The 24,619-nt window shown below is 39.9% G+C and overlaps 1 protein-coding gene across 2 annotated transcripts in view; it reads left to right on the forward strand.

Moving 5' to 3' along the window:
• The window catches only part of CLSTN2 (calsyntenin 2), a 676,166-nt gene extending 652,620 nt beyond the window's left edge, over positions 1 to 23,546 (forward strand). Inside the window, exons 11-18 of one of the 2 annotated variants that reach the window (XM_026649976.2) lie at positions 4,735 to 4,883; positions 6,318 to 6,541; positions 9,188 to 9,358; positions 10,046 to 10,191; positions 17,317 to 17,440; positions 18,055 to 18,239; positions 19,092 to 19,176; positions 23,479 to 23,546. In XM_026649976.2, the coding sequence (XP_026505761.1) occupies positions 4,735 to 4,883; positions 6,318 to 6,541; positions 9,188 to 9,358; positions 10,046 to 10,191; positions 17,317 to 17,440; positions 18,055 to 18,239; positions 19,092 to 19,176; positions 23,479 to 23,522 (1,128 nt within the window). In that variant the 3' untranslated portion in view covers positions 23,523 to 23,546. Of the gene's footprint in view, positions 1 to 4,734; positions 4,884 to 6,317; positions 6,542 to 9,187; positions 9,359 to 10,045; positions 10,192 to 17,316; positions 17,441 to 18,054; positions 18,240 to 19,091; positions 19,623 to 23,478 lie in introns of those variants that run through there. The other variant, XM_026649975.2, reaches the window with a different exon arrangement.
• The last annotated feature ends 1,073 nt before the right edge of the window (positions 23,547 to 24,619 follow it).

Below are 24,619 nucleotides of genomic sequence, written 5' to 3' on the forward strand. Positions count from 1 at the left end.
GGAGGAAAAATGAAGCCGAGGGAATTTTTTTCTCCTTCCCACACTGAACTTCAAAGCGTTTTCAATTTCAGAATTACAACAGTGGCATGGTGTTTCTTTAAAGGTGCTTCTTTCATTTTTACCTCCCCAGCCAGTCTGGCAGTCAGAGTTGACAGCAGAAGGCAAAAATGGAAAAAAGCAGTCGGAGATACTCCAGGCAGGGTTTCCTGGTTGGGCCAAGAGGGAGAGGAATAGATAAAAGAGGCACAGTTGGCACCTGACTTTGGGTTGAAAATTAATAAAGGAAGATAGTGTCCATTGTCCCAAAATAACACACCTGATGACATCAGATATTGTATATGACTGCCCATGGATATGTACAATATGGATATTTGAGTGGTACCACCGCCTGAAGGAAAAGGACATTAGCTAATGTTAAAAGTCAGTAGGATTGTCAGTTGGTCTCTTTGGTCTCTTTATATTTATCTAGGAAAGAACAGTTTAATACTGTTGCAAGATTTCTTATGTTGCAATTTTTATCTTCTTGCTTCTTCCACCGTCTAATTTTCATATATACACAACAAATCTTGCAGACACTGTCTATGCTATTTTTAACTTATCTCTCCCCTTTCCACACTCTCCAAGAGCGAGACGTAAACAGCCCAGACTAGGGGCTTGTCTACACTACAAAGTTAAGTCAACTTAAGTTATGTCAACGTACAGCTGCCGCTATAATTAAACCACTGTTGCCTGTCCACACTACCTCCTTGTGTTGGTGGAGTGCATCCACAGTAGTAGCTCTTGCATTGACACAGAGAGCAGTGCACCGTGGGTAGCCAGCCCACTGTAATGCCTCATGGGGGCAGGTTCAGCATCTCATGATTAGGTTTTCTCCATTCCATGGGTATTCTAGTGGTTTGTACCACTTTTCAACCACTTTTCAACAGCTGTGGTAACCTGCGTGCCCACCATCTCTGTCAGAAATCATGGATCCTGCACTGCTCTTCAGTGTTGTGCTGAGCGTCACAAACACAACATGCCTGATCCAGCAGTATTTCCTGAGCTGTGAGTCTGATAACGATGCCTTGGTGTCTGCCTTGCTGTGTGCCAGGGAAAGAAACAATTCAAGATTGCTGTTGCCATTCACGGAGCAGCTGCACACAGTGGACCGTCTGTTCTGGGCCCGAGAAACAAGCACTGAGTGGTGGGATTGCATCGTTATGCATCGTTATGCAGTGGTGGGATGAAAAGCAGTGGCTGCAGAACTTTTGGATGTGCAAGGCCACCTTCCTGGAACTGTGTGTGGAGCTCACCCCAGCCCTCTGGTGCAGCGACACCAGAATGGGAGCTGAACTCTCAGTGGAGAAGTGAGTGGCGATTGCTGTGTGGAAGTTTGCAATGCCAGACTGCTACCGGTCAGTGGGGAATCAGTTTGGAGTTGGGAAATCCACCATGGAGGTTGCTGTGATGCAAGTATACAGGGCCATTAATCGTATCCTGCTACAAAGGACTGTGACTCAGGGCAATGTACAGGAAATAGTGGATGGTTTTGCAGCAATGGGATTGCTGAACTGCGGTGGGGCAATAGATGGCGCACACACCCCCATTTTGATACCAGACAACCTTGTGATGGAATACATCAACAGAAAGGGCTACTTTTCTACAGTATTGCAAGCGCTGGTGGATCACCAGGTTTGTTTCACTGACATCAATATGAACTGGTCAGGGAAGGTGCATGATGCGCGCATCTTTAGGATCACAGACCTGTACAGAAAGCTGCAAACTGTTCTACTGCAGGGGAAGAAACAAGGCAGCCCTCCCAAGAAACCTTTGGCAGAGGATTGCAGACTACCTCCAGGAAAGTTTCCTAAAGATCTCTATGGAGGATTCACAGGATATCCCAGTGAATATACAAACTGTTCGGTAGGGCCCCCTCTGCCTAGCTGTACAGGGGAATAAGAAGCAGATAGCGACTCTACCTCTATTGGTTATTTCACTACCTCTTCTAGCCTGATTTTAAAAAATAGTACATGAGCAGATGTTGCCCTGTAATATTGAAGCAAACTGAGTACTTACCAGAGGTTCCTTCCCTTGCATCAGGCTCTCCAGTGCTGGACTTCTGGGAGTGGCTTAACTGCTCAGGAGTCAAAACGAGATCCTGGCTTGCCACTCCACTGGATCCCCGTATTGCCCGTCCTCCCTCCTCCTCCTCCTCTTCCTTGTTCAGCACCTCATCTTCCGGGTTCACTCTGATGGCCTGTGACTCTAGATCCTCCAAAGTATCCACTGGGCACTTGGTGGTGGAGGTGGGGTAGGCACCGAGGATGGCATGCAGCTACCTGTAGAAGTGGCGTGTCTGCATCTCCACACCAGACGACTATTTGCCTTCGTTTGCCTTCTGGTATGCCCGGTGTAACTCCTTGATTTTTACATGGCACTGCTGTGTATCCCTATTGTAGCTCTTCTCCTCCATGCCCCGAGCGATCTGGCCATAGCTGTCAAAGTTCCTATGACTGGATCGGAGCTATGCCTGTACCCAGTAGATCCAGCACCTCCAGTGCTGCATGGAGCCAGCATGGTCAGCTCAGCAGTTGTTATGTTAGCTCTCCACGCCAAGTAAATAGAGCAATTTCAAAAATTCCCAGGGCTTTAAAAGGGGAGGGGCGTACACCTGTGTATCTGGCTGCAGAGCAGCGGAGTTCAAAACGGTGACTAGAGCAGTCATGGTAGGGCATTGTGGGACAGCTCGTGGAGGCCACATCATGGATTTATTAGATTGGATTTATTAGGCAAGTTAAAGCGGCGGGAGGAAAATTGTAGTGTAGACACCTCCATAGTTAAGTCAACATACGCTGCCTTATGTTGACCTAACTCTGTAGTGTAGACTAGGGCTAGGATTTTCTTCCACTCCCTTCGGCAGCATTCCAGAGTTCTTGCATCTGAGTCATTAAGTTAACTAGCTAGCTTGAGTCTTCCCTTGCTAATGTCATTCTTTGCTGTTGCTAGTTTACAGTTAAAAAGAGTGATATGCATGATCACGTGTAGTGTTATTACATTCTTCTGCAGAAAACCTCTTAAATTGTTCATGATGTTATTCACAAGGTTTGAACCTAAGTCTCCCTGTCCTACTCAGCTCAAAGCTTGCCCTGTCTCGCTCATGTGCACGTACTATTTAATCTTCATCTTTTTCGAAACCCTTTTCTTTTAAAATGTAGATATTTGTGTGACATAAACTATAAAATATCATATAAAATGTTCCCATAATCAACAGTCAGCCTCAGGAAACTACTGCATGGAAAGAAAGTGCATTTGGTATTAGTTTCCTTATGTTTTATAGAGCCTAAGTGGGAGGATGTAAACTCAGAAGGTTGATCTGGTTTTCTGTGCAGCACAAATGGCTCATTGACCTGATTAACAGACATCTTTCAGAAGGAAATTAACAACAAACTCTCACTCTCTCACACACGTACACCAAACAAACAAAAAAGGTAGAAAACAAACTTATTTGTGTCTAAATGAAGCTCAGAATTAGGGCTTGTCTAGACAGTGGGGTAGTACACACTCCAGGGGTGTGATTTCCACAGTGCACTGATGTGTTACACCTTAATTGGTCCGTGTAGACCCTGCTGCTGCACATCACAGGTTGCCTAGTGTGCTTTACTATCGTACTGTTTCACACAGCATGACATTTAAAGCACAGTCAGGAAGATTTAGTGCACGTGGGTGGGAGCTACATGAACCAATTGATATGTAATGCATTAGTGTGCTTTAGAAATCACACCCCCGCAGTGTGCACTACCCCATCGTGTAGACTAGCCCCATGGTCTTGATGGTGATAAAACCAATCAGCATTTACAATTCACATAAATAGGCTGGCCTCTGTCAGCAGGCTGTTAAGTTTTTGTTTTCAGTCTTATGAGCTTTGGAAAGGTTAGCACAGCTACAAAGACAACCGATGATCCTCTAATAAGACCTGTCCATTCAGATGAGCAGCTGGTTTTATGCAGGAGGAAGCCCCAGTTTACATAGTGATCCCTCCAGTGATCATGAGACAGAGGAAGGAGAATCCCCTTGGCTGTGACTGCCATTGCTGGGGTTGTGGTAAGGAAAGTTTAATTGCTTTGTTCACTCATGTGGAAAAATATCTCAAAGATGGACTGGAATAAAAATACACAGAGGAAGTAAAAACAAGGCAGGACAAATGTGCTTCTTGCATAACTCTTATTAAAGTCAATTATTTTCTACCAGCAATAATTTTTCCTAGCATATCCTGTAATAATAATAATAAGATGATGCATTTATGAAAAGTCGAATTTCAAAAATATGAGCAGCTGAGTAAATAGTTTCAGAGTAGCAGCCGTGTTAGTCTGTATCCGCAAAAATAACAGGAGTACTTGTGGCACCTTAGAGACTAACAAATTTATTAGAGCATAAGCTTTCGTGGGCTACAACCCACTTCTTCGGATGCAGGATACTCCTGTTATTTTTGAGTAAATAGTGTAGATTCACAGTAGTTCGACTAGCTCCTAATTTACTATATGGTTAACTATAGCAATAACAATTACTAAAATGTGTGATAGATGAGCATCTGGTGGGTACTTGTTCCTAAAAGCTATATATGTTCATAATTAATATTGACTACTCACAGCATTTGTTTCTTAAATTATTAGATTTTAGCCAGTCTCTCTAAATAATTCCTTAGAAGTGTATTATCTACCTGTTACCCTAAATACTAATTATATGCGTTTTCCCCAGCATCACTTCAACCCTTCCCAGTCAGTCCTTGTCATGGAAGGAGATGATATTGAGAATATAAATCAAGCTCTCCAAAAGGTCTCATATATCAACTCTAGACAGTTCCCTACCGCGGGCGTACGGCGTCTTAAAGTCTCATCTAAAGTCCAGTAAGTTACATTCAGTTAAACTGATTAAATTAGTTATATTTTTAAATAAATTAATTATTTTTTCTTTGGAAATGTAAAAATAGAATTTGAATTAAAATATGTTGATAAACTATACCTTTAAATTATCAAGTATAAGGCATGAGTTGCATTTGCTTTTATATTTAATTACTTTGTGGGTTTCTTATGTTTTGCTTTTATGGTGTCTTTCTTGTAAATGTAATTTAGTTGTGTACCGTTTGTGAAGCATTTGGTCTATATTGAAGAGTTTGCGTGTATGTTATACGTCAGTTGAAGGTCAATAGAGTACTTATTCCCATTTGTCCAATTGATTAAGGTTTCTTCTGACATAAAAGCCATAACTTTTAAATCAGGCCTTTTATAATGAATAGAGGGTACATCTACAGGGGCAATGCCTCTCTGCTAGAAATAGCCTTTGCCTATATTGTGATAGGGCCACAATCATTGTAAAATTGTGGCATCTTGGACAAAGTAGAAATTACTGTGTCCTACTATTATCATACAACTATCACAGTACACCTCTACCTCGATATAACGTGACCCGATATAACACGAATTCGGATATAACGCAGTAAAGCAGTGCTCCGGAGGGGCGGGGCTGCGCACTCCGGTAGATCAAAGCAAGTTCAATATAATGCAGTTTCACCTATAACGCCGTAAGATTTTTTGGCTCCCGAGGACAGCGTTATATCGAGATAGAGGTGTATAGCTTAAGCAACAATGATAACATTTCTCCATGGTAAAGGACCAGTCTTCCATTCCTTGTACACACTGACTTCAGTTGGAGTTGTTGGTGTTCAGGAAATGAAGCGCTGAGCCCATGATGCATTCAATTTAATTGGATGGTTAGGTTCTTGATTCACATTTAACAAGATAACTATGTTATATCAATTTAGGTCCCTAATGTTAAGCTTACAATGTTTAGTTGCTATCTAATTAACTTTAATTTTTAACCATTGACTCTTTTGTTAATGCTAATTAAGTGTCTAAATGTTACCTACATACTGACCTTACTAATGATTGCACGTGCCACTGAGGTGTTAAATTACTCAAAGGTAATTCCAGTAATTGTGAACATTTGCATATAGGCCCATGTGAACTTTGCAACCTAGAACTGTTAGTACCATTGCTAAGTTTTACACATGGCAGTAAGAGTACAGAAAGATGTGCATATGTACTGCTGGATCACAGTATGAAATGGACTTATCTGGGGCAAAGGCAGCTTAAATAACAAGGAGAAATAAGCATAAAAAATAATTATTTGGACATTGGGCAAAAGAAAGCGAAGACAGAAACATGCACAGATAGAGTGGGTGAGGTAGCCAAGCTAGCTTGCTTAATACTGCATGCCTCTAGCAAGGGAAGAATTTCACCTGGCAACTATTCCATGCAATTAAAGAATAATATATTTTTCAGGTGTTTTGGTGAAGATGTCTGCATTAACATCCCAGATATAGATGCCTATGTAATGGTGTTTCAGGCCAATGAGCCCAAGATCACAATAAATGGAATGGACCACTTTGCTAGACCACCTACGCAATTTGAAAGTGAAAGGGGAGTGACTCTGTTACCAGATATCAGAATTGTCAGCACAGTCACCAAAGTGGAACATTCTGTGGACTTTAAAGAAAATGATGGAGGTTTGTGCATTTGTTTTCCACATTTGCCCCAAGCAGGAGTTAAGGCCTTATTGTACAAGATACAGTACACAGAAATAACACAGACAGTCTCTGGCTCAGAGAGATCACAATCTAGGATTGAGACTATTTTAATGTGTATTTCAAACATTTTTTGAAACAAACGGACAGATCCTCAGGCACAAGTTTACAGGGCTACTGTGTGTATGTTCATTAAGTACAGTTTCTCTAAACCATTAAATTTTTTTTTTTACATTGTGCTTTTGAAGAGCCTACTTCTTATTAGAGGTGCTCAACAAAGTTAACATGAACTATCCTGACTTTTTCAGTGGTAGGCAAACATTAGGAAATTTCAATAAGGCATCACCAACAATTGTTTAAAAAAGAGTCTTCCTTTTGGCTGCTCTTATGAAGTTTAATTAAAAAGCCATTAACCAGCTGTTTTAGGAATCGTCCTCAGGTACATTTCTTCGACCAGAATAATAGGCAACTATTTGTACATCTCTCAGAAAAGCTGAAATTGTTAATAATATACTGGTTTAGGGGCACTGGTTCTCTAAAGCATTTTTTCTGTAACAATCCTAATTATCAGTTGCCTTAAACTATATCTGCCCTCCAAAGGCCAGAAAGTATTCTAGATCATAGTGTGCACTGCATGCAATGTAATACATAAAAGGATACCTCTTCAGAAAAGAGATGATCATTCATTTTGCATGTTAGGAACTCTGATGATATTTCATTCATGTCCCTGTGCATTATGAGTAAAAATGCCTAAGCAGGGCCGGCTCTAGGATTTTTGCCGCCCAAAGCAAAAACAATTTTGGCCGCCCTCCCCCCCCGTTTTTTAATTACCCCACCCCCGGCCCCGCCTCAACTCCGCCCCTTCCCCAAATCCCCAGCCCTGCCTCCTCCCCCCAGGCTCTCAAGCCTAGGAGGGAGGGAGGGGGAGAAACGGCGCGCGAAACAGCTGTTTCACGTGCCGCGGCCGCTCGGGATCTCCCCCTCCCTCCCAGGTTTGAGAGCCTGGGAGGGAGGGCGAGTAGCGGCGTGCGAATCAGCTGTTTGGCGCGCGAGCTGCAGCAGCAGCGGAGGTGAGCTAGGGCGACCGGGGCACATTTTTAGGGGCGGCATTCTGGCGCCGGCCATGCCACCCCTAAAAATGTGCCGCCCCAAGCACCAGCTTGTTTTGCTGGTGCCTAGAGCCGGCCCTGTGCCTAAGGGCCTGATTTTTAAATGTATTTAGGTGATCAGTGGGATTTTCAAAAGTACTTAGGTGCCTAACTCCCATTGTGAGTTAAGTGCCTAGATGGTTTTGAAAATCCCACTAGACATGTATTTGTATCTTTAGGCACTGAATTACCATTGAAAATCTAGTCCTAAACAGGACAGATTGATTTAAATCAAAGCAATTTAAATCACCAGTTTTAATGGTAATTTAAATCAAGCAGGAAACCTTGTTTTAAGTCATTAGTTTTGCATTTGTACTTTTTAGTTATTTTGCTAATCCACAGCCCTCATGGGCTATTCCAGCAGCTGAAGATTGCCAGGGAATAGGGTGGTTCTGACTTTAATCCCTTCCTTCTGGGAGTGCCCTCTAAGGCCTGGTCCACACTAACCCCCCACTTCGAACTAAGATACGCAACTTCAGCTACGTTAATAATGTAGCTGAAGTCGAAGTACCTTAGTTCGAACTTACCGCGGGTCCAGACGCGGCAGGCAGGCTCCCCCGTCGACTCCGCGTACTCCTCTCACGGAGCAGGAGTACCGGCGTCGACGGCGAGCACTTCCGGGATCGATTTATCGCGTCTAGACAAGACGCAATAAATTGATCCCAGAAGATAGATTGCTTACCGCCGGACCCGGAGGTAAGTATAGACGTACCCTAAGTTGGGAGCCTGAGGAGGGGTGATAGTTGCTGTGATTCCAGCGATTTATATTATGCAAAGGGTATCCACAGGGAGCCAGTTAAGCCAGTGTTCCAGCCGCTTTGTGCCAAGTGGACCAGAGAATTAAAATATTAAATATGCATCTGACTCTCTCTTGTGAGACAGGATAGATTTTATACTACTCACTGAAAGACAGTCAGTTTACAACTCAATTACTTTGAGCTGGGAAAACGCGTGATCATTTGATATTCCAGTTTATGACTATGCTAGTTCTTGGATAGATTAGTATAGCATCCTCTCTAATGCAAAATTCTTTATGGGCCATAGAATAATTGAGAGAATTGTGCAATCACAGAAAAAAAGCTTTATGTTCACAGCTTCTTGCCACATGTAGTAATGTACTGAATGAAGTAGTACCAGGCTGATGTCAATACAGTATTGAAAAGCAAAATTGTTAAGCTGTGAATTTACTTCCAAAATCATGTTTCAATGTTATATTTCTGACATATATTATGGTTTGCTATATTTTGGATTCATCTAAGTACTTATATGCCCCTGATCATCACATCTGAGTATTGGAGATTTCTTGCTTTTGACTTGCATGCTGTAGTCAATGTTTAATAGATGCTTAGAACTATTCAGCCATTCCCTTTGGAAGCTGACAACACTGTGCAAACCAGGTTCGAGTATAAATCTGTTTTGTGACTGTTTTTTCTCGGATTTTGTTTCTTATTTCTGTATGGTCTATTCCTTGTGTTTACAGTCCATAAGCCAGTTGTGTTAGAGGAAATGGTTCACAACTTGGATTTCTGTGACATTTTGGTCATTGGTGTGGAACTAGATCCCAGACAGGAGTGTTTAGAACTGGATCGTAAGGAGCTTCAAGGAAAACATCTAGATGCCACCAACTCCACAGCAGGGTATTCTATCTATGGTATGCTAATGGGCCATTTACATTTTAATTACATTCTTAAAAGGAAAGGGCTAGGTTTTTGCCTTTAAGGTACCACTCTGTGTTAGGGACAGAGCAGACCTGAGCCACGCTATCCGGAGGAAGCTCAATAAGGGATTGTGCCTCAAAAAAGCACAATTCCATCTCAGCTCCCAGATGGAAGCCTGCTCCACCGAGTAACTGGTTCATCCTGTAGGAGTCAGCATGGCCATAGCCCCACCTTTTTATACCCCAATTGGTGATGTGAACCCCGCAGGAGCATATGGGGACACAGAACATATTCTCCCCTTGACAAGCCCGTATATGGCATATGTCCGTGAGGGGGTTCCTTAGTGTTCTCACACAAGTGCTGATCAGTTCCTGACCCACTAAAGGCCATACTGTAATTTTTGAAGTAACTAAATTATTAGCTCCACGTCTGTATATTTTTTCTCTAGTATGAAAATAAGCGGTTTTTTTATTACAGTTCCTGAAGTCCTAACATTGCTCACTTAACTTGATATGAACTGGAATCTTTGACAAATTCAGATTGTTCTATCCACTTAATTTTATTATTTAGAACATGTGATTTCCCTGTTCAGTACTCTTGTAGTAAACACAAAAAGGTTTCTACAATGCTTGCCTCTTAAGCATGTTTTGGTATTTATTCATGTTGTGTTACTGCTTCAGGTGTGGACACAATGAGAAACTATGAACTGGTGCTTCAACAGGTTCGATATCGCAATTGGCACACTTTCAACATCTTTGATAGAAAGTTCAGGATCAAGTGCTCAGAGCTGAATGGCCGATACACCAGTAATGACTTTAACTTGGAGGTGAGTAATGAAAAGATGCATTTTTACCAAAAATTTCCCTCTGCTATTGATGAGCTACATTTCTTCCCTCATCCTTCAGAGCAGGGACTGAGTGTTCCTGTATTTGGACAGTACCTAGCACATTTTGGGTGCTATAGTCAAAGAGTAGTAATAACTTACGAGAGGAAAACTTCTGCATATGTCATATGCCATACAAAATGAAAGACTAACCTCTCTAGCTGGAAATACCGAATGGATGTTGCTCTGTCTAGCCTACTCAGCGGTATGTAATGACAAGATGAACTGTCACTTGATACTAATATACAAAACCACATTCCTTCCCATGCATAGTTGAGGTGTAGGTCATCCTTACCTTTTCCATGAATTGCCTCCCACATTCAGGCTCCAACCTATGTCCCAACTATTATAATCCTGCTTGAAAGCACCATGTTGCAAGCTCATTGCTTTCCAACTTCATTTGTGGTTTCTTTTTTGTCAATGCTGGGGGGCGGGGGGTTGTGCCATGTGAAATGATGTATTCTTCATCAGTAGGAAATAATTCCAGCTTAGTTTGCACCTCCTTAATCAGTATGAGGATAGGGTTCAATGCAATTTTTTTATAGAGGAACTTCAGTATCATAGTATAACACATCAGATGGACTGCATCTTTCAACCTCAGGATCAATACTCTGTTCTACTGCATTTGCTGCTCACACAGAGTCAGTCACAATTAGATAATTGCATATAAAGCAGAGAGTCCACATATTTTTGTCTCAGGGAAATGAGGCAGAACACTGTTGCTTCCTATGCACAGCGATGTGGATAGTGCAGGTGTCTCCAGAAATCACAGGCCAGCGAGCTCTGCCTAGTAACCAGCATGCTGTTCCAGCATGAAAAAGAAAGCTCTTTTCATTCTTGTATGCAGCATTACTTCAAAGACCTCACTCAATGTTAGGGGGCTTATTCCTTCACCCGCTCACTTCCCTGGTCCTTCTCGCATTAACAGAGAGCAACAATACCCCAAGTCCAAAGGTGCAAACAATTTGATGTTTATTGGGATGAACTTCCAGCAAGCAATGATTCCAATTTCCTTCTTTAGTGTCCCTCTTCCCAGCTCTGACACCACAGAGCCTTGCCTGTGTCCCTGTTCCTATTCCTTGTTCCCATTCCCCCCACCACCTTACCAAAACATGATTCCAATTCACCCACCCCAATTCCCTGTTCCCATTTCCCCCCTTCACTTCCTGATTGACTGCAGACTATATAGTAAAACTTGAGTTCTGCTTAGCTATGCCTTAACCATTTTACTGAAATTTAACTAACCATTCCTAACATATTTTGTAACTTGATTATCTAACCAGTTATATCCCACCACCTTAATTGGTTTACACCCAACAAAATTAATTATACAGCAGACAGAAACAATCACAGAACCAGAGATTATACAGACAAACAATAGGGAAATGGAGATTACAGTGATAGAACAACAAAGAAATGAGGATTTCACACCCCAGCTATTGATAAGTGAGTTCTTGCCAGACAGGATGCTGTCAAACTAAGTTTTCTTTAAATCTTCTAGGCTCTTCCCTTTCTCTGGAGGTAATAGATTGGATCACCTTTTTAACAGCTCAAAACTGCCTTATTTCAGGGTGACTGGTGAAGACGTGACCGTTCGCTTCCCAGTCTGGCTGCTTCTGCTGCTTAGCCAAAGACCTTAGCCTAAGAACAAGGCCTTAGACTATCATAGTGAGAGAAGGCCTGTAAGCATGCAGACTGATTTTGATTCTTGTTCTGTACCTCTATAACTAGTTAAGTGATAAGAATACACCCAAATTCTTGAAGTATAGGCCTTTGCAGACAAGCCTGAATATCTATATCCTAACCACTCAACACCACCAGCATCTGTTCTAGTTTACAGTTTTTTCTTTAAAGTGAACTCCATGCTGGTATAATATGTCAGATTGATATCCCAGGGCTTAAGTTCTCTGTAGAGGCACAAAACAAGCGCAGCATGAGCTGGAGCGGTGCAAGCCTCCTTACCTTATCCCAGAAATGGGGCTCAAGCCAGACCGTCACAAGTGAGAGGGGCAATTTTGCTCATTTTCCATGCTGATTTAATCCTCCTTAGTCCGAACCCAGGTGCCAGTTGTGGTGGTGCTTTTTTACATGGTATGATCAGGTATTAGAGATTGCTAGAGTCCGAATATAAGACCCGCTGAACTTCAGGTCCAATCTGATATGGCAACTTGTAACGTATACGGCTACCTGTTCATTAGGAACTGGAATTGGATTAATAGGATTGTAGAATAGGTTCTGCTCACATGTACATCCAGGTTTATCTACTACAAATGGAGGCAGTAGTCCTTGATATGAATTTCACAGAAAAAGTCCAATCCTGCCAACAGAAATATTGCATTTTAATAACTCAAAATCTGTTTTAATAGAGATAATATGAATTACACTAGCAGTTGCATTGGACCAGTCACTCTGTTTGATCCTTTTCCCTTCTACAATTTTTTGAACCTTTGGGTTTTGACTTCATGCACTTTGAAAGATGCATCTTTATTTGATAGTTACAGATGTAATTCATAGCTGTTCCAGGGCTGGGTATTTCCATTTTGTTTTCCCACATTAGGATCTCAGATTATACCTATAAAATAGGTTAAATAGACAGTATTATGGGAAAGGTCAATACTTTAAAAATAATTCATTCCAGTTTTGAGTACATATTTTTTCACCTACAAACAGTTGCCCCTGCTTTTGCACCCATAAATCTGTTAAATGTAGAAATGGAACAAATTGTGCCCACAACTGATTATGGAGTCAAAATTACTAGCAAAAATTTCAGCTATGGAGTTGGAGGCTGCATACCAAAACCATACCTAGAGGCACTAAATTCACACATAAGTGAGCTGTTCAGCTGGTGACTGATTGGTTGTCTGCTCCACTGTCACCCAAACTGACTGGGGCAACAGCTGCTGGGAGTAATTCCAGAAGTGAAATCATTTCTGCTCACCGCTTATCTCCCATTTCATGGAATGACTGTCCCATTCTCTTCGTTATGTCTTTGGAATGGGTCCTCTCTTGGAATTCTGAATGCCTGTTTAGCCTGACAGTGGGTTGCTATGGCAGAATATGCCGCAGGATGCTCCAATATGTTCATCTAATCAGCGAGATACATGGTTCTCCAGTGTCTCCTTTGTATGGCTGTTTTAATGCCATGAAGAACTTCATTTCTTTCAGCTCATGGCAAAATTGGCTTAGTTTCTTTTTAATTTTTAAGCTCTTATGAAATCCTGCATTTAGAAAATGTGGCGAATTCAGGCTGCTGCTGTGCCTATATTCTGTTTTTCTTCTTTTATCAAGTCTGGCTGAGTTTACAGCTTCACCTCTTCTCAAAAGTTTCTCATGTGCTTTTCTCACAGACACTGAACTAATTCAGCACTTCTCTTTAAGCATTTCTGTGTCGCTCCCTGAACATTTCCACTCTCCATGGATCCAGATTCTCAGTTAAGAACAGCAGCAGCTCTTGACTGTCGCACCCTCTGGCAAAGGAGCATGGGTAACAGCCAGCTAACTGATTTGCTATTGGTAGGTTGGGGGAAGCTGTTGGAAGTTAGAACAAGGATTATACCTGGTCTTCGTATTCATGTTGTATGCCTACTTTTTTTAAATAGAATTTGGAATTTGGGGAAATTACTGGATCCCCAGCTGCTACTAAACAGCCATATAACAACATGTCTAGAAAGGCCGTTTTTCAGCTTGGTCAGGAGAATGTGGCCTTACTGGTGGGAGACAGACTTTGTGATTGTTATCCATGGCCACACCACCTCAAGATTAGATTACTGCAATACAGTCAGCATTGGAGCTACACCTACAGCCAAACTGGAGACAAAGCTAGTGCACAGGATAATTCTGCGCCATGATTTGCAATAGATATCTCTTGGTTTCTGGAAGGAAATTAAAGTATTGGCATTGATCTTGAATGGCATGAGGATTGCCTACGTGAGAGACTGCCTCTCTTCCTGCACAATAGAGCTACAGTTGGTCAGTGGAGATTAAAGAGCTGGAGCGCACCCAGTATAAATGAAAGGGAATTACTTGCGTGATATTTTTCACAAGGGGCCTTAAATTGCAACTAACACCCACCCTTCATCTGAAATAGCCCATATTTGTTTCCCTTTAGATCACTCTACAAGGCATATTTATTCAGGCTTTTGAGGGGAGGGAGGAACGCAATAAGGACTGGAGTTTGTGGTCAGAGGTGTCCTATTATAATGTGGTAACCTCATCGGTTTCCCTTTCCTAGCTGTGCCTCAGTTTCTCTCTGAGCTGGTACAATGTTTAAATTAAGTCCTCCAGCTAACTCAGAAAGATTCCATATCTCCTGGGGTAACTGAAATCCCAAACAAGAGTCCAAATTAAAAACCAACACAAAAGCTCAATGCGGTCCCATTACTGGGTCATGAGCCTTTCTGTCCATCTTTCCATTCTCTGGAATGTAGTAGCCTTCATCCAGCCTCTCCTTTTGAACCACAGGCCTTCTTTGAGGGTCCATCGTTCTTCCCCTCTCATGTTGCAGGGAACTGAAGCCAGGGAGTGCTCTCACTGTCTGGAAGCTCCAGTGGTGGGCCCCAAATCAGTAAGTTATCAATCAGTTAGTGCCCCGTTCTTTGTATGTTCCCTTTGCCCACAGCCTCTTCTTTCACTCTGGTAATCCCTTGATTTTCCAGCTGGGACTTGGCTATTTGTAATTGTACCCCTCTATGTGTATACTTCACAACCCTTGGGTACCATCCTCTACCTCTGTCCACCTCAAGGCTCTTTACAAAAGTCACAGAACTCCTATCTCCCTTGGGTTCATTATGTTTTTATCCACCCACCTCTTCTAGACTGCTTCCATAGCTCCTTCTAAACTGCTAGCTTCACCAGTTTCTGCTGAATCTCCCCAGCATGCCACCCTCCCCGCCTCGCTCCACATCTCTTTCTCACACTGAGTGAGGCTGCCTCTTATATTCTGTCCAATTTACAATTCCCAGAATCCATCTGGGTGCTTCCTTTCCCAGAATTCTCTTGTTCTGGGGATAAAAGTAGAAGTATGTTGTGTTGAGCCTGTAGTTTCCTTAAAGGATGAGTGCACCTTGTTGCAGAGTGACTTTTTTGGCATTGATAACATTTTATATCCAGTTTTCACTGGTGTAAATGACTGAACATACTGCAAATCAGTAGAGGACCAGGCCCAGAGATCCTATAATTAGGCCCTTAAAATAAATTAGTGAATTAAATTTAAAAAAAAATGCATGCATGAGCTCTGAAAAAAACAAATTCCTGTCACCTCTGCTCTGCCTTTTGCTTTCCTTTCTCAGCTCTCCTCCTGGCTTATTATTGGTATTTATATGGGCTATGAGAAAAGAAGGGGTAGCAGAGTTGCTTTGTGCTATGAATTACATTCTTTCCTTCCTTCCTTTGAAGGAACCTTTACAGAAGTACGTTCTGTGATAGGAAACAAATAGAATTTTTCATGTACAACATGTGCTGTCATGTGAGAAAAATCTTTGTCCTTTCTAAAACCTGGGGACTTATTACAAAGGATGCTATTTGCCATGGCTAAATGGAACATATAATCAATATTTGGATATATTGCTCATCTTACTCAGTGTTTAAAAATTGTTAACTTGGGCTCATATCTCATTTTCAGGCAAAAAGGAGGAACACAAGTATCATGCACACATGCTACATTGCATAGTCAGGATTGCCATGAATACTTACATTTGTGAAACACTTTCTTGAGCACCATGTTGGTGATTCTTTGGGTTTTCATTTGAACACTTTTCAAGTGCAGTTGTACTGTGGAAATTGACTTTAAATATGTCATTGGAGAGTTCTGTGTTGGGGTCTCAACGATTTTCAGAACAATTTGTCCTGGTTTACAAGTAAAAAGGTTGAGTCTAATTGCTGGCCCTGTAAATGTAATCTGGGTTCTGAAAATCAAGCTTTGTTCCTTCTGGCTCATTGATCATCTCCATAAAGATTTTCTAGGCCAGATTCTCTACAGTTTCTTCTATGCCTAACTTTAGTAAATGAAGGCTGGATTTGACCATGCCTTTGCAACTTAATTAACAATTATGTTAATGCATGAGCCAAAATAGAATTCAGCCGACTCTCCCACACCTGGCATGGCTCTAGTGTGTTAACAGAAGCAAGAGTAATAAAATGTATTAGTCACTAATGTCAGCAGATATAAAACTGAATACATTCAGGGAACAGCCAGAATAACTGGGTGCCATTTTTACACGGTTACTTTTCAAAGTGAACTTTATTTAAAACAGACATCCTAAAGATAGCTAAATAAGAAGTAAACCTAGAGAAAAATGAATAAAAGCAAGCAATTACTAAATATGAGCTCAAGCCACAAAACTAGATCTAGATTGACATCTAAAATTTTATTATCACAAAAGTTTGAGGTGTTTGGATCTGGGGTTTTTATTCAGTCCATTGTAAATGTAGAAGTTATATCAAATATTGCATATTTGGATCCTGATTAGCATTTCAAATACCATAATGTTTGGGGCTGTTCAAATTCAGAGTTGCAGGTCAAGGTAAGCTCTATTTCATATGAAGTTTTGAAACCACAACTTGCTAAGAAAATGCATCTTATAGTAGCATAAAAAAGGAAGTGACAATATTCATAGAGAAGTTGGATGAAGAGAGAAATATTTGGTCTGAACAGATGGCATTAGGGCTCTACAAATGTCCAGACCTGTTAAAGACAATGATAAAACTCTTAGTGACTTCAATAGTGCATCTAACTTATGATAGAAAGATGAACAAAGAGAGAGAGAGAGAGCTGGTTCATACAGGTAAAAAAGAGAGAGAGCGTCTTTATTCTTCCAGTCTGTTCAAGAGCTACCAATAACAAAGTGGCCCAGCCAAGCCATACAATAACCCAGGATAGGTTAACTGGCTTGGGAGACTCTTGATCTTGTCTCCAGTTCCTACAGAATGAACTTGAATCTTCTACTGAGATCTATATAATATTCTTATCTGATGATGAACTTTGCAGCACAGTTTCAGACACCAGAAAGCATGGTATTGGAATTTACAGCACTTTGTAGTATCACACTTCTTTTTCTTTTGTTATTCCAGGTTAATATCCTACACAACTCCAACTCTAATTTTATGGAGCATGTAAATCACATGGTAATACAGCCACAGTTTCTCCACTCTATCCATCACCCAGAGGAAAGCATAAACAGCATTCATGGCTCAGGTATTAACTATACAGAAATTGCTCATAATACTTAAGGTGTTGTCAGTCTTTCTGTTGTGATTCAGTTCAGTAAACCAATGAAGACATAGAATCCCCACTTATACCCTGGGCAACCCAAAAGAAGTCATTGCATAGGTGTAAGAGAAAGCAACATTTGTCCCCCTCTGTCTTTGTGAGGAGTTGCACTTTAGTTAAAAAATACACTATTGGAAATTGTGTGGCCAGTTTTTTTTTTAAAAATATAGAGACCAGAAAGTTGAAAAATTAAAACCGGCAAATGGCAGAATTCCAGACATCAATTATTTTCACAAATGAAGTTAATTCTCTAATTGTGTTCCTGGGAATATCTGGGAATATTTGTCCCTTAGCAGAAAGGGACAATATAGATGAAAGACAATTTAACCTTCTGGCATCAACAGACAGCTGGTCTGACTTTGAGTTGTTCTGCATTGTTCATACCATTTGTCATCACTGAATGTAATTATAGGAAATATTATGAGTGATGTGCTGGTTGCAGAATCTCAGCATAAAGAAAGAAAGAACAGAGAAGGAAAGAATGTATTTAGTGGTGTGTAGGCAAATCTGTAGAGAAATTATTCCATTATTTTTTTCAGTTGTTCCAAGCGTGGCTACTATTGTTATAATAATCTGTGTCAGCATACTAGTCTTCATCATAGCCTTGGGCATCTACAGAGTTCGGACTTCTCATCAGCACAGCTCTACGGAAAATGAAGGAAGTAAAGAAAATGAAATGGATTGGGACGATTCTGCTCTAACCATTACTGTCAACCCCATGGAGGTACGCAAAAAAGCTGGATTGCCATGGCACTTCCAGGAGTTAGTATTTTGGGTGGTAGCTTGCTTAGTTACTGTTTTTAAAAAACACTTTAAAGATGGATTTATTTAGATTGCTACTTTGTTTGTTTGATCACTCTTCAAGGCAGGGTATGTCTCTTACTATATGTATGTACAGCATCTAGCACAAATGGTCCCCGATCTCAGTTGAGGCCTCTAGGCACGACTCTAATACAAATAATGATAATTATTATTATGCTTCTTATTATTTATTATTAATTATTATTATTTTATTTGTCATCCTGTATATGATTGTTATTTGATGGGATGGTGAAGAATTGGCTTAAGGGGGAAAGGAGCATTGCCCTATCACTTCCTGCCCAGCACAGACACTTGCAATTTAAAGCACCCACAACAATGCAATTCGTCCATTTTAAAATGTGCTGATACCAAATATTGACAAACTGAAGGCAATGGACAATACAGGGCAGAGGTTCAGAAAAGAGCAACCTGTCTAGAGAAACTGACACATGATCAAAAGTTAAAAGAGCTAACTATAGATAGCTTTGCTAAGCGATGAGTCATTTACCAATATTCCATTTTTTTTACAATAGCTTCAAGCTTTAGAATTTACCTGCTACTTTACTCTACTCTATATATCCCCTAATAACCAGGTAGCCATGTAAATTGCACTTTCCCAATATATTAGCAATTAGTTTCTGGAGCAATCCATTACATAGCTATTTTCATGGGTGTTACAGGAGGTATTAAACTATTGGTTCAATTGCTTTATGTTCCCCTAGCTAGGTTAATGAACAAGTCCTTTTCCTTCTCTGTATTTTCTAACCTAATGTAGAAATATGAAGAGCCTCACCATGTAGAAGAGGAAAGTGAGGAGGAGGTGGAAGAGGAGGAGGAAGATACGACCAGTGATGAATCAGGTGAAAGTGAAGAAGAGGAGGAAGAGGAAGAGGAGGAGGAAGAAGAAATTGGAAATGAGGGAGTCAAACAGAATGCCACTAGGCAACAGCAGTTGGAGTGGGATGATTCAACACTCCCTTACTAGAACCTGCCAGTCCCATTGCTCCTTTTGTAAACACCAATACAATTTATTTCTGAGTCAAGTTAATCTCTGTCTATGAATTAACTGACAGGATTTGAATTTATTGCCTAAAATAGATATAGTTCTATTGCCCAAATTGATATAGTTGTATCAGTTGCTATTGATAGAATTGTCCCTTTCCTTACAATGCCTTGTGAAATACAGGGTACCAACTTTAATGTCCTCTATGGTAATGACACTAGTCTGGAGCTTGGTCTGTCAATTTATTCCCTCAATTTCCAGTTTCTGTTCCAAATAATCCAATAAAAGTCCTGTCACTCAATCCATAGAGGTTTTGCCTTTGCTATTTTTTCATACAGGAGAGATTTCAGCTTGTTATGATGATTATTTCTGTGGGTCCTAATAATTCTGTTGCCATTTGGCTTCACTTTATTGTGTGTCTAAAAAAAATCTGCCTTCCAATAAGAGCAGAGGTTTAGTGCTACAGGTGTCAAAGGCTGAAAGCCATTTACCACCTCCTTTTTTTTGCCTTCTTGGACGTTAATTGCATTCTACAGAAGGATATTTAAAACTTCACATGTAGGGTGTATGTGAGAATAGGAATGGGTAATACATTTCTCTACGAATGTGTCATGACCTTGAAGATAAAATCTTTATCCAGTCCACCTATTGAAACCTGACTACTATCATGTAAAACCCCCAGAAAATGAAACTTTTTTCTTTTGTTAGCTTTCAAAGATCTTCTGCCCACAGATTAAGTAATGTTATCTTATGTGAAACATAAATTCTAATTCAACTTGGTTTTGGCTGAAACCTGTGGGGCTGATCATTAGCCACAGATTCAGTAATTTGCTGCAAATCAGTGTTTTGTAATCTGCATTATAAATCATTATCTTGATGCAGTATCTTACTGCAGTAACAGAAAATCAATGAACCCCAGTATACTCAAGTCGCCTCTGGTTGGAACTTAGACAAGTACTTACATGTATGCATGAAAATGAAATCTAATCTGGGGGAAATGTTCCCTTCTGCCTGTAGAAAGACTGATTAAATGATGCCAGCTGGAATTTATGTCAGGCTTTATTCTATAAAATATCGTCCCCCATTTTTTGCTATACTTTTACCAACCAAACAGTGGCACAGGAAAAAACTGACATAACCTAGACTCTCCAGCTCTCCTTTGCACCAACAATTGTCCTTTTTCTCCTCTTCCTGAACCCTTTATTTTTTGAGAAAAGGGGTCTATAAAATAAAACAGGAACAAGGAAAGATAAAACCACCTGGAACCAAAAGAAGTAAAAGAACAATTAGAGCTTGAGCAAGTATTAGTTTAACGCAGCATATTTTTTCCTAAACACTGTTCAAAGAAAAAGTACACAAAATATGCTGGTAAGTCTGTTTTTGTTTTTTCCTCCTCCCTTTAATATCCTTTGCATCTTCAAAATGACATGAATAACAAATGAGGCAGCACTTCCTAGGGTAACTATTTTAATGTATAACAGACAAACCAATTGGCATGACAGTGAATGCTGCCCTGTGACTTTTCACCTGTTTCCAACCCTCTTCTTTCCTTTAGATTTTGTTTGTTGGATTTTGCTTTTGTAATTTGCTGTTTGGAGTGAGCCATTCCTCCTATATTTCCTGTGTGCCCCCAAGAAGCTCAGTAGCAGTACAGTATGGAGTGTAACTGAGCAAAAAAGTATGTGTGTAAATCTTTTCTTTGATAGGGTGCCATCACTCCATGCACAGTCATGGCACTTAATCCTGCAGGGGGCAACCCTTACTGACCCTGGGTTCATATGGATAACTTTCAGAGTTGCCAGCTCTCTCACTACTTGGTATATTTCTTAAAGCCCCAGCTCTTACATTAATGTGAATACAGAAAATCTCAGCTTTCATTTTTTTAAACAATCAAAGTTCTAGCTCTTATGGTTGCAAAAAAAGGTTGAAAATGTGACCCGAGTGGGCCCTACAAACTTAAAAAATTAGAAGGTAAATGAAGACAGTCCCAAATTTATTTATTTATTTATTATTATTTTTTAAATCATGGTTTTTAGATTGACCTCATGATTTTGGGGAGCCTGACTCACGATTTTTGAATGCTTGGTGTTGGCAATACACAACTTTTCTCATGTGTTACAGTCCTATTTACTTGAGGGTGTAAGAGCAGCCGGATTGGTCCCCTAATTTATTTTTATACTCACACTAATAGCAAGATGTTCTTTAGGCCACTCACTGTTTTGCATTCTAGATGGTGTATGTACAAACAACTCATTATTAAAATATATATATTGTGTTTTCTTCCTTCCAAAGTATGATGTAAGGAAATCTGGTGAAAAGGCATAATTCCTTTTTTTTTTTCAATAATAATATGAAGCAGGCCTTTTATTTGTGGTTATTTTCAGCACACAACTAAACAAAGCTTTCTGCTCAGACAGAAAGTAAAAATTAGAGATTTAAAAATCGATCTCAAAATTAAAATTGTATAGAAAAATTAAAAATCAACTTTTTTGTCAATGATTTTCACCATTCTTATCTTGTTTGAAAACAGCAACTTACAACATTATTAATAGTCTAATTATTTTATAACTTATTCATGACTTGATAATATATGAATATTCATTAAATATTTTGTTTATTGGATGCAAATCTATTCAGATCATGCTGGTACATTACAGAAGGAGCAAACATGAATAATTTTATATTCTATATTGTAAATATGTCTAATTTATAGAAGTAAGATGAGTAAAAGCAGATCCTGTGTTATCTCTATATTGGTTTTACAAAATTGTAGTCTATACACTAAAATGTACTTATTTTAGGTTAATCATCTGAGTAGGTTATGAAGCATTTTTCATTCAAATGATCAGGAGGGTCATTTTTACAAAATTTAAGTGAGAACTGGATATTCCTTTATAAAATGCACACACATGCAAAACATCACTCCAGTTTTCTGTAGCAATTGCCCAAAACACTGGAAAAGATTGTAAAATAACAGTGTTTTTACAGAATTTTTTTTTCATTATTTCATTTTTTTCCAAACATTTCTACAATTTTTTTTAGTTTCTTTTTAATTAATAAAAAGCAAAAATGTTTTGGTTTTCAAAAAGCATTTTCAATAAAAATATGTCACTTTTGCTGAAACCAAAACTAGATTTTTTTCCCCAAAGGTAGAAAATCTTTATGAAAGCCAGAGCATTTTTACTGAATTGTTTGTTTTGTTTTCAGTTGCCATTTTTTTCCACCCAAAAATGGGGGGCAAAATTACTTTGATTGAAAAAGTATTTTTTGTCAAAAATATGCTTAGATTAAAAAATTTCAACCAGTTCTACAACACACTAAAATTTACATAACTGTACTGGTTGATTAATGGAAAGTACTATATAATATTTCTTAATAGGGGCTCTCTCAGTTTCACTTCCTTAGAGATCTCTAAGTATGTGTAAGAGATCTCACCCTCAAGCTTATCACTTTGATCATGTGGCGGACTAGAGACTATATTTCATTCAAGGCCAGATTGTACCCAGATCTGAACAGGTTCGTGACAAGGAGAGTGTATATAAGGAGCATCCATGTATCTCCTATTAGAAGACAGGTAAAACTGCAATCTTCGCCCTCAGGAAGCTGTGTGGTGCCCACTCCCCACCCCCTGCTGTAGGAACTGTGTTGTACAACCTCTTAAAAGGGCAGTATAATATCCTTACTCTTTGGCACTCCCCTGAATAATCTGGCTGCCTGAGGCATATCCCTTTACTCCAGATACAGATCTGGGCCATCAAGCCACACAGAAGTCCTCATTTTCCAGTAGCAAGTGTTAAAATGGACCCAGTCTTGTGACCCTTACTCAGCCAAACTCACACTGATGTCATTAAGATGAGTTTTACTTTATTAAAAGCAGCAGGATTGGGCCCCCAAAGTCCCTGAAAAATTGCAAAAGCGAGACCTCCTCATATGGCATCTGGCTGTTGTGGGGATGGGGTGTTAAAAATGCCCTAAGATAGATACTTACATTTTCTCTTCCGACATTTTGAAGATAGAGGCAGGTTGGAAAAAGCTGCAAAATTTACTAATGCAAATTCAATCCAGTTGTACAATGTGTTATCTGAACTAATATTGCTGCTTAGGTTCCTTTTCATGGTCAATAGCTCAGATTTCTTTTTTATTTCCACCCGTACCACAGGTATTAGATCTCTACAAGTGATTCTAAAGACATATGGCTGTTGAGATCAATATCAAGATGTACTGCACCAGCTGACACCAGTTCAAATAAGGGTTCATTAAATCTTAGTATTACCTAAAATAAAATGTTAGTGTTCGTTCTGAATATTCATTTATTCAAACAGATGATGCTATCTGGGAAATACATCATAGATCACAGAAATTAAAAAAACATCTAGAAAGCATTTGATTGTTTATAGAGAAGAGAAATACCGGTCTTGAGGACTTGATAATCTACAAGCCAGTAGAAATCCCATCCTCCCTACTACAGTACATAATTTCTGATTAGATTAAGCATACCTGTGCCAGTTGTTCATATGTTTATTGAAAATGACAATATAAACCTTGTAGCACAATTTAATTTTCATGTACCCAATTTGTAGGAATCTAGCTTGAGGGAAAGGAACCGAGTGCTGTAAATCTTGATGTCTAACACATGATTAACATCTTAGTTTCTCCAACTGTAATTGTGTCACCTTTGTGGGTCATGTTTTTCCTTTAATGTTTTCTGTATAGTGGCTTTCTACTCCCCTTCCAGAACGAGCCAATGTGGCAGAAGCAACAGCAAGAGAACTAAACTTTGGATAGGAAAGATACAAGAATGATACATTCATACAAATAGGATGAACACACTCAGTAGATTATCAGCTTTGTAATGATACTTTACAAGAGACCTTTTGCATGAAGCATTTTCCAGTTACATTATATTCACACTCATTAGCATATTTTCATAAAATCATATGGCGTACACCAAAGCCTGAATGTCCACCAGAGACTCTGGCTCTGCACACCAGACATCATAAAAGTTCCAGATCCAACTGCTTTCCACTGAGGACCCCTTCAACCACTACCCCTCGGAAATCCATGTCTAGGGACTGACAACAAAAGAACCCTCAGCTGACCTTGACTTCTATGCCCAGGCCCAACCTGAATAGAGCTTCCCAAATCAGCATCAGTGCCTTGAATTGCACTAAAAACAAATAGGGAGCCAACATGTTCTTTAAGAATTGCTATGTTTCCTGCGGTTAACAGTGTAAACACAGCAGGAACACAGTTATAAGCCAGAGTGGGCTAGGACCATTGCTGTAGAATATTATAGTATT

The sequence above is a fragment of the Terrapene carolina genome, unplaced genomic scaffold (genome assembly GCF_002925995.2).
Source record: "Terrapene carolina triunguis isolate 2854851 unplaced genomic scaffold, T_m_triunguis-2.0 Scaffold88, whole genome shotgun sequence".
Lineage (NCBI taxonomy): Eukaryota > Metazoa > Chordata > Testudines > Emydidae > Terrapene > Terrapene triunguis.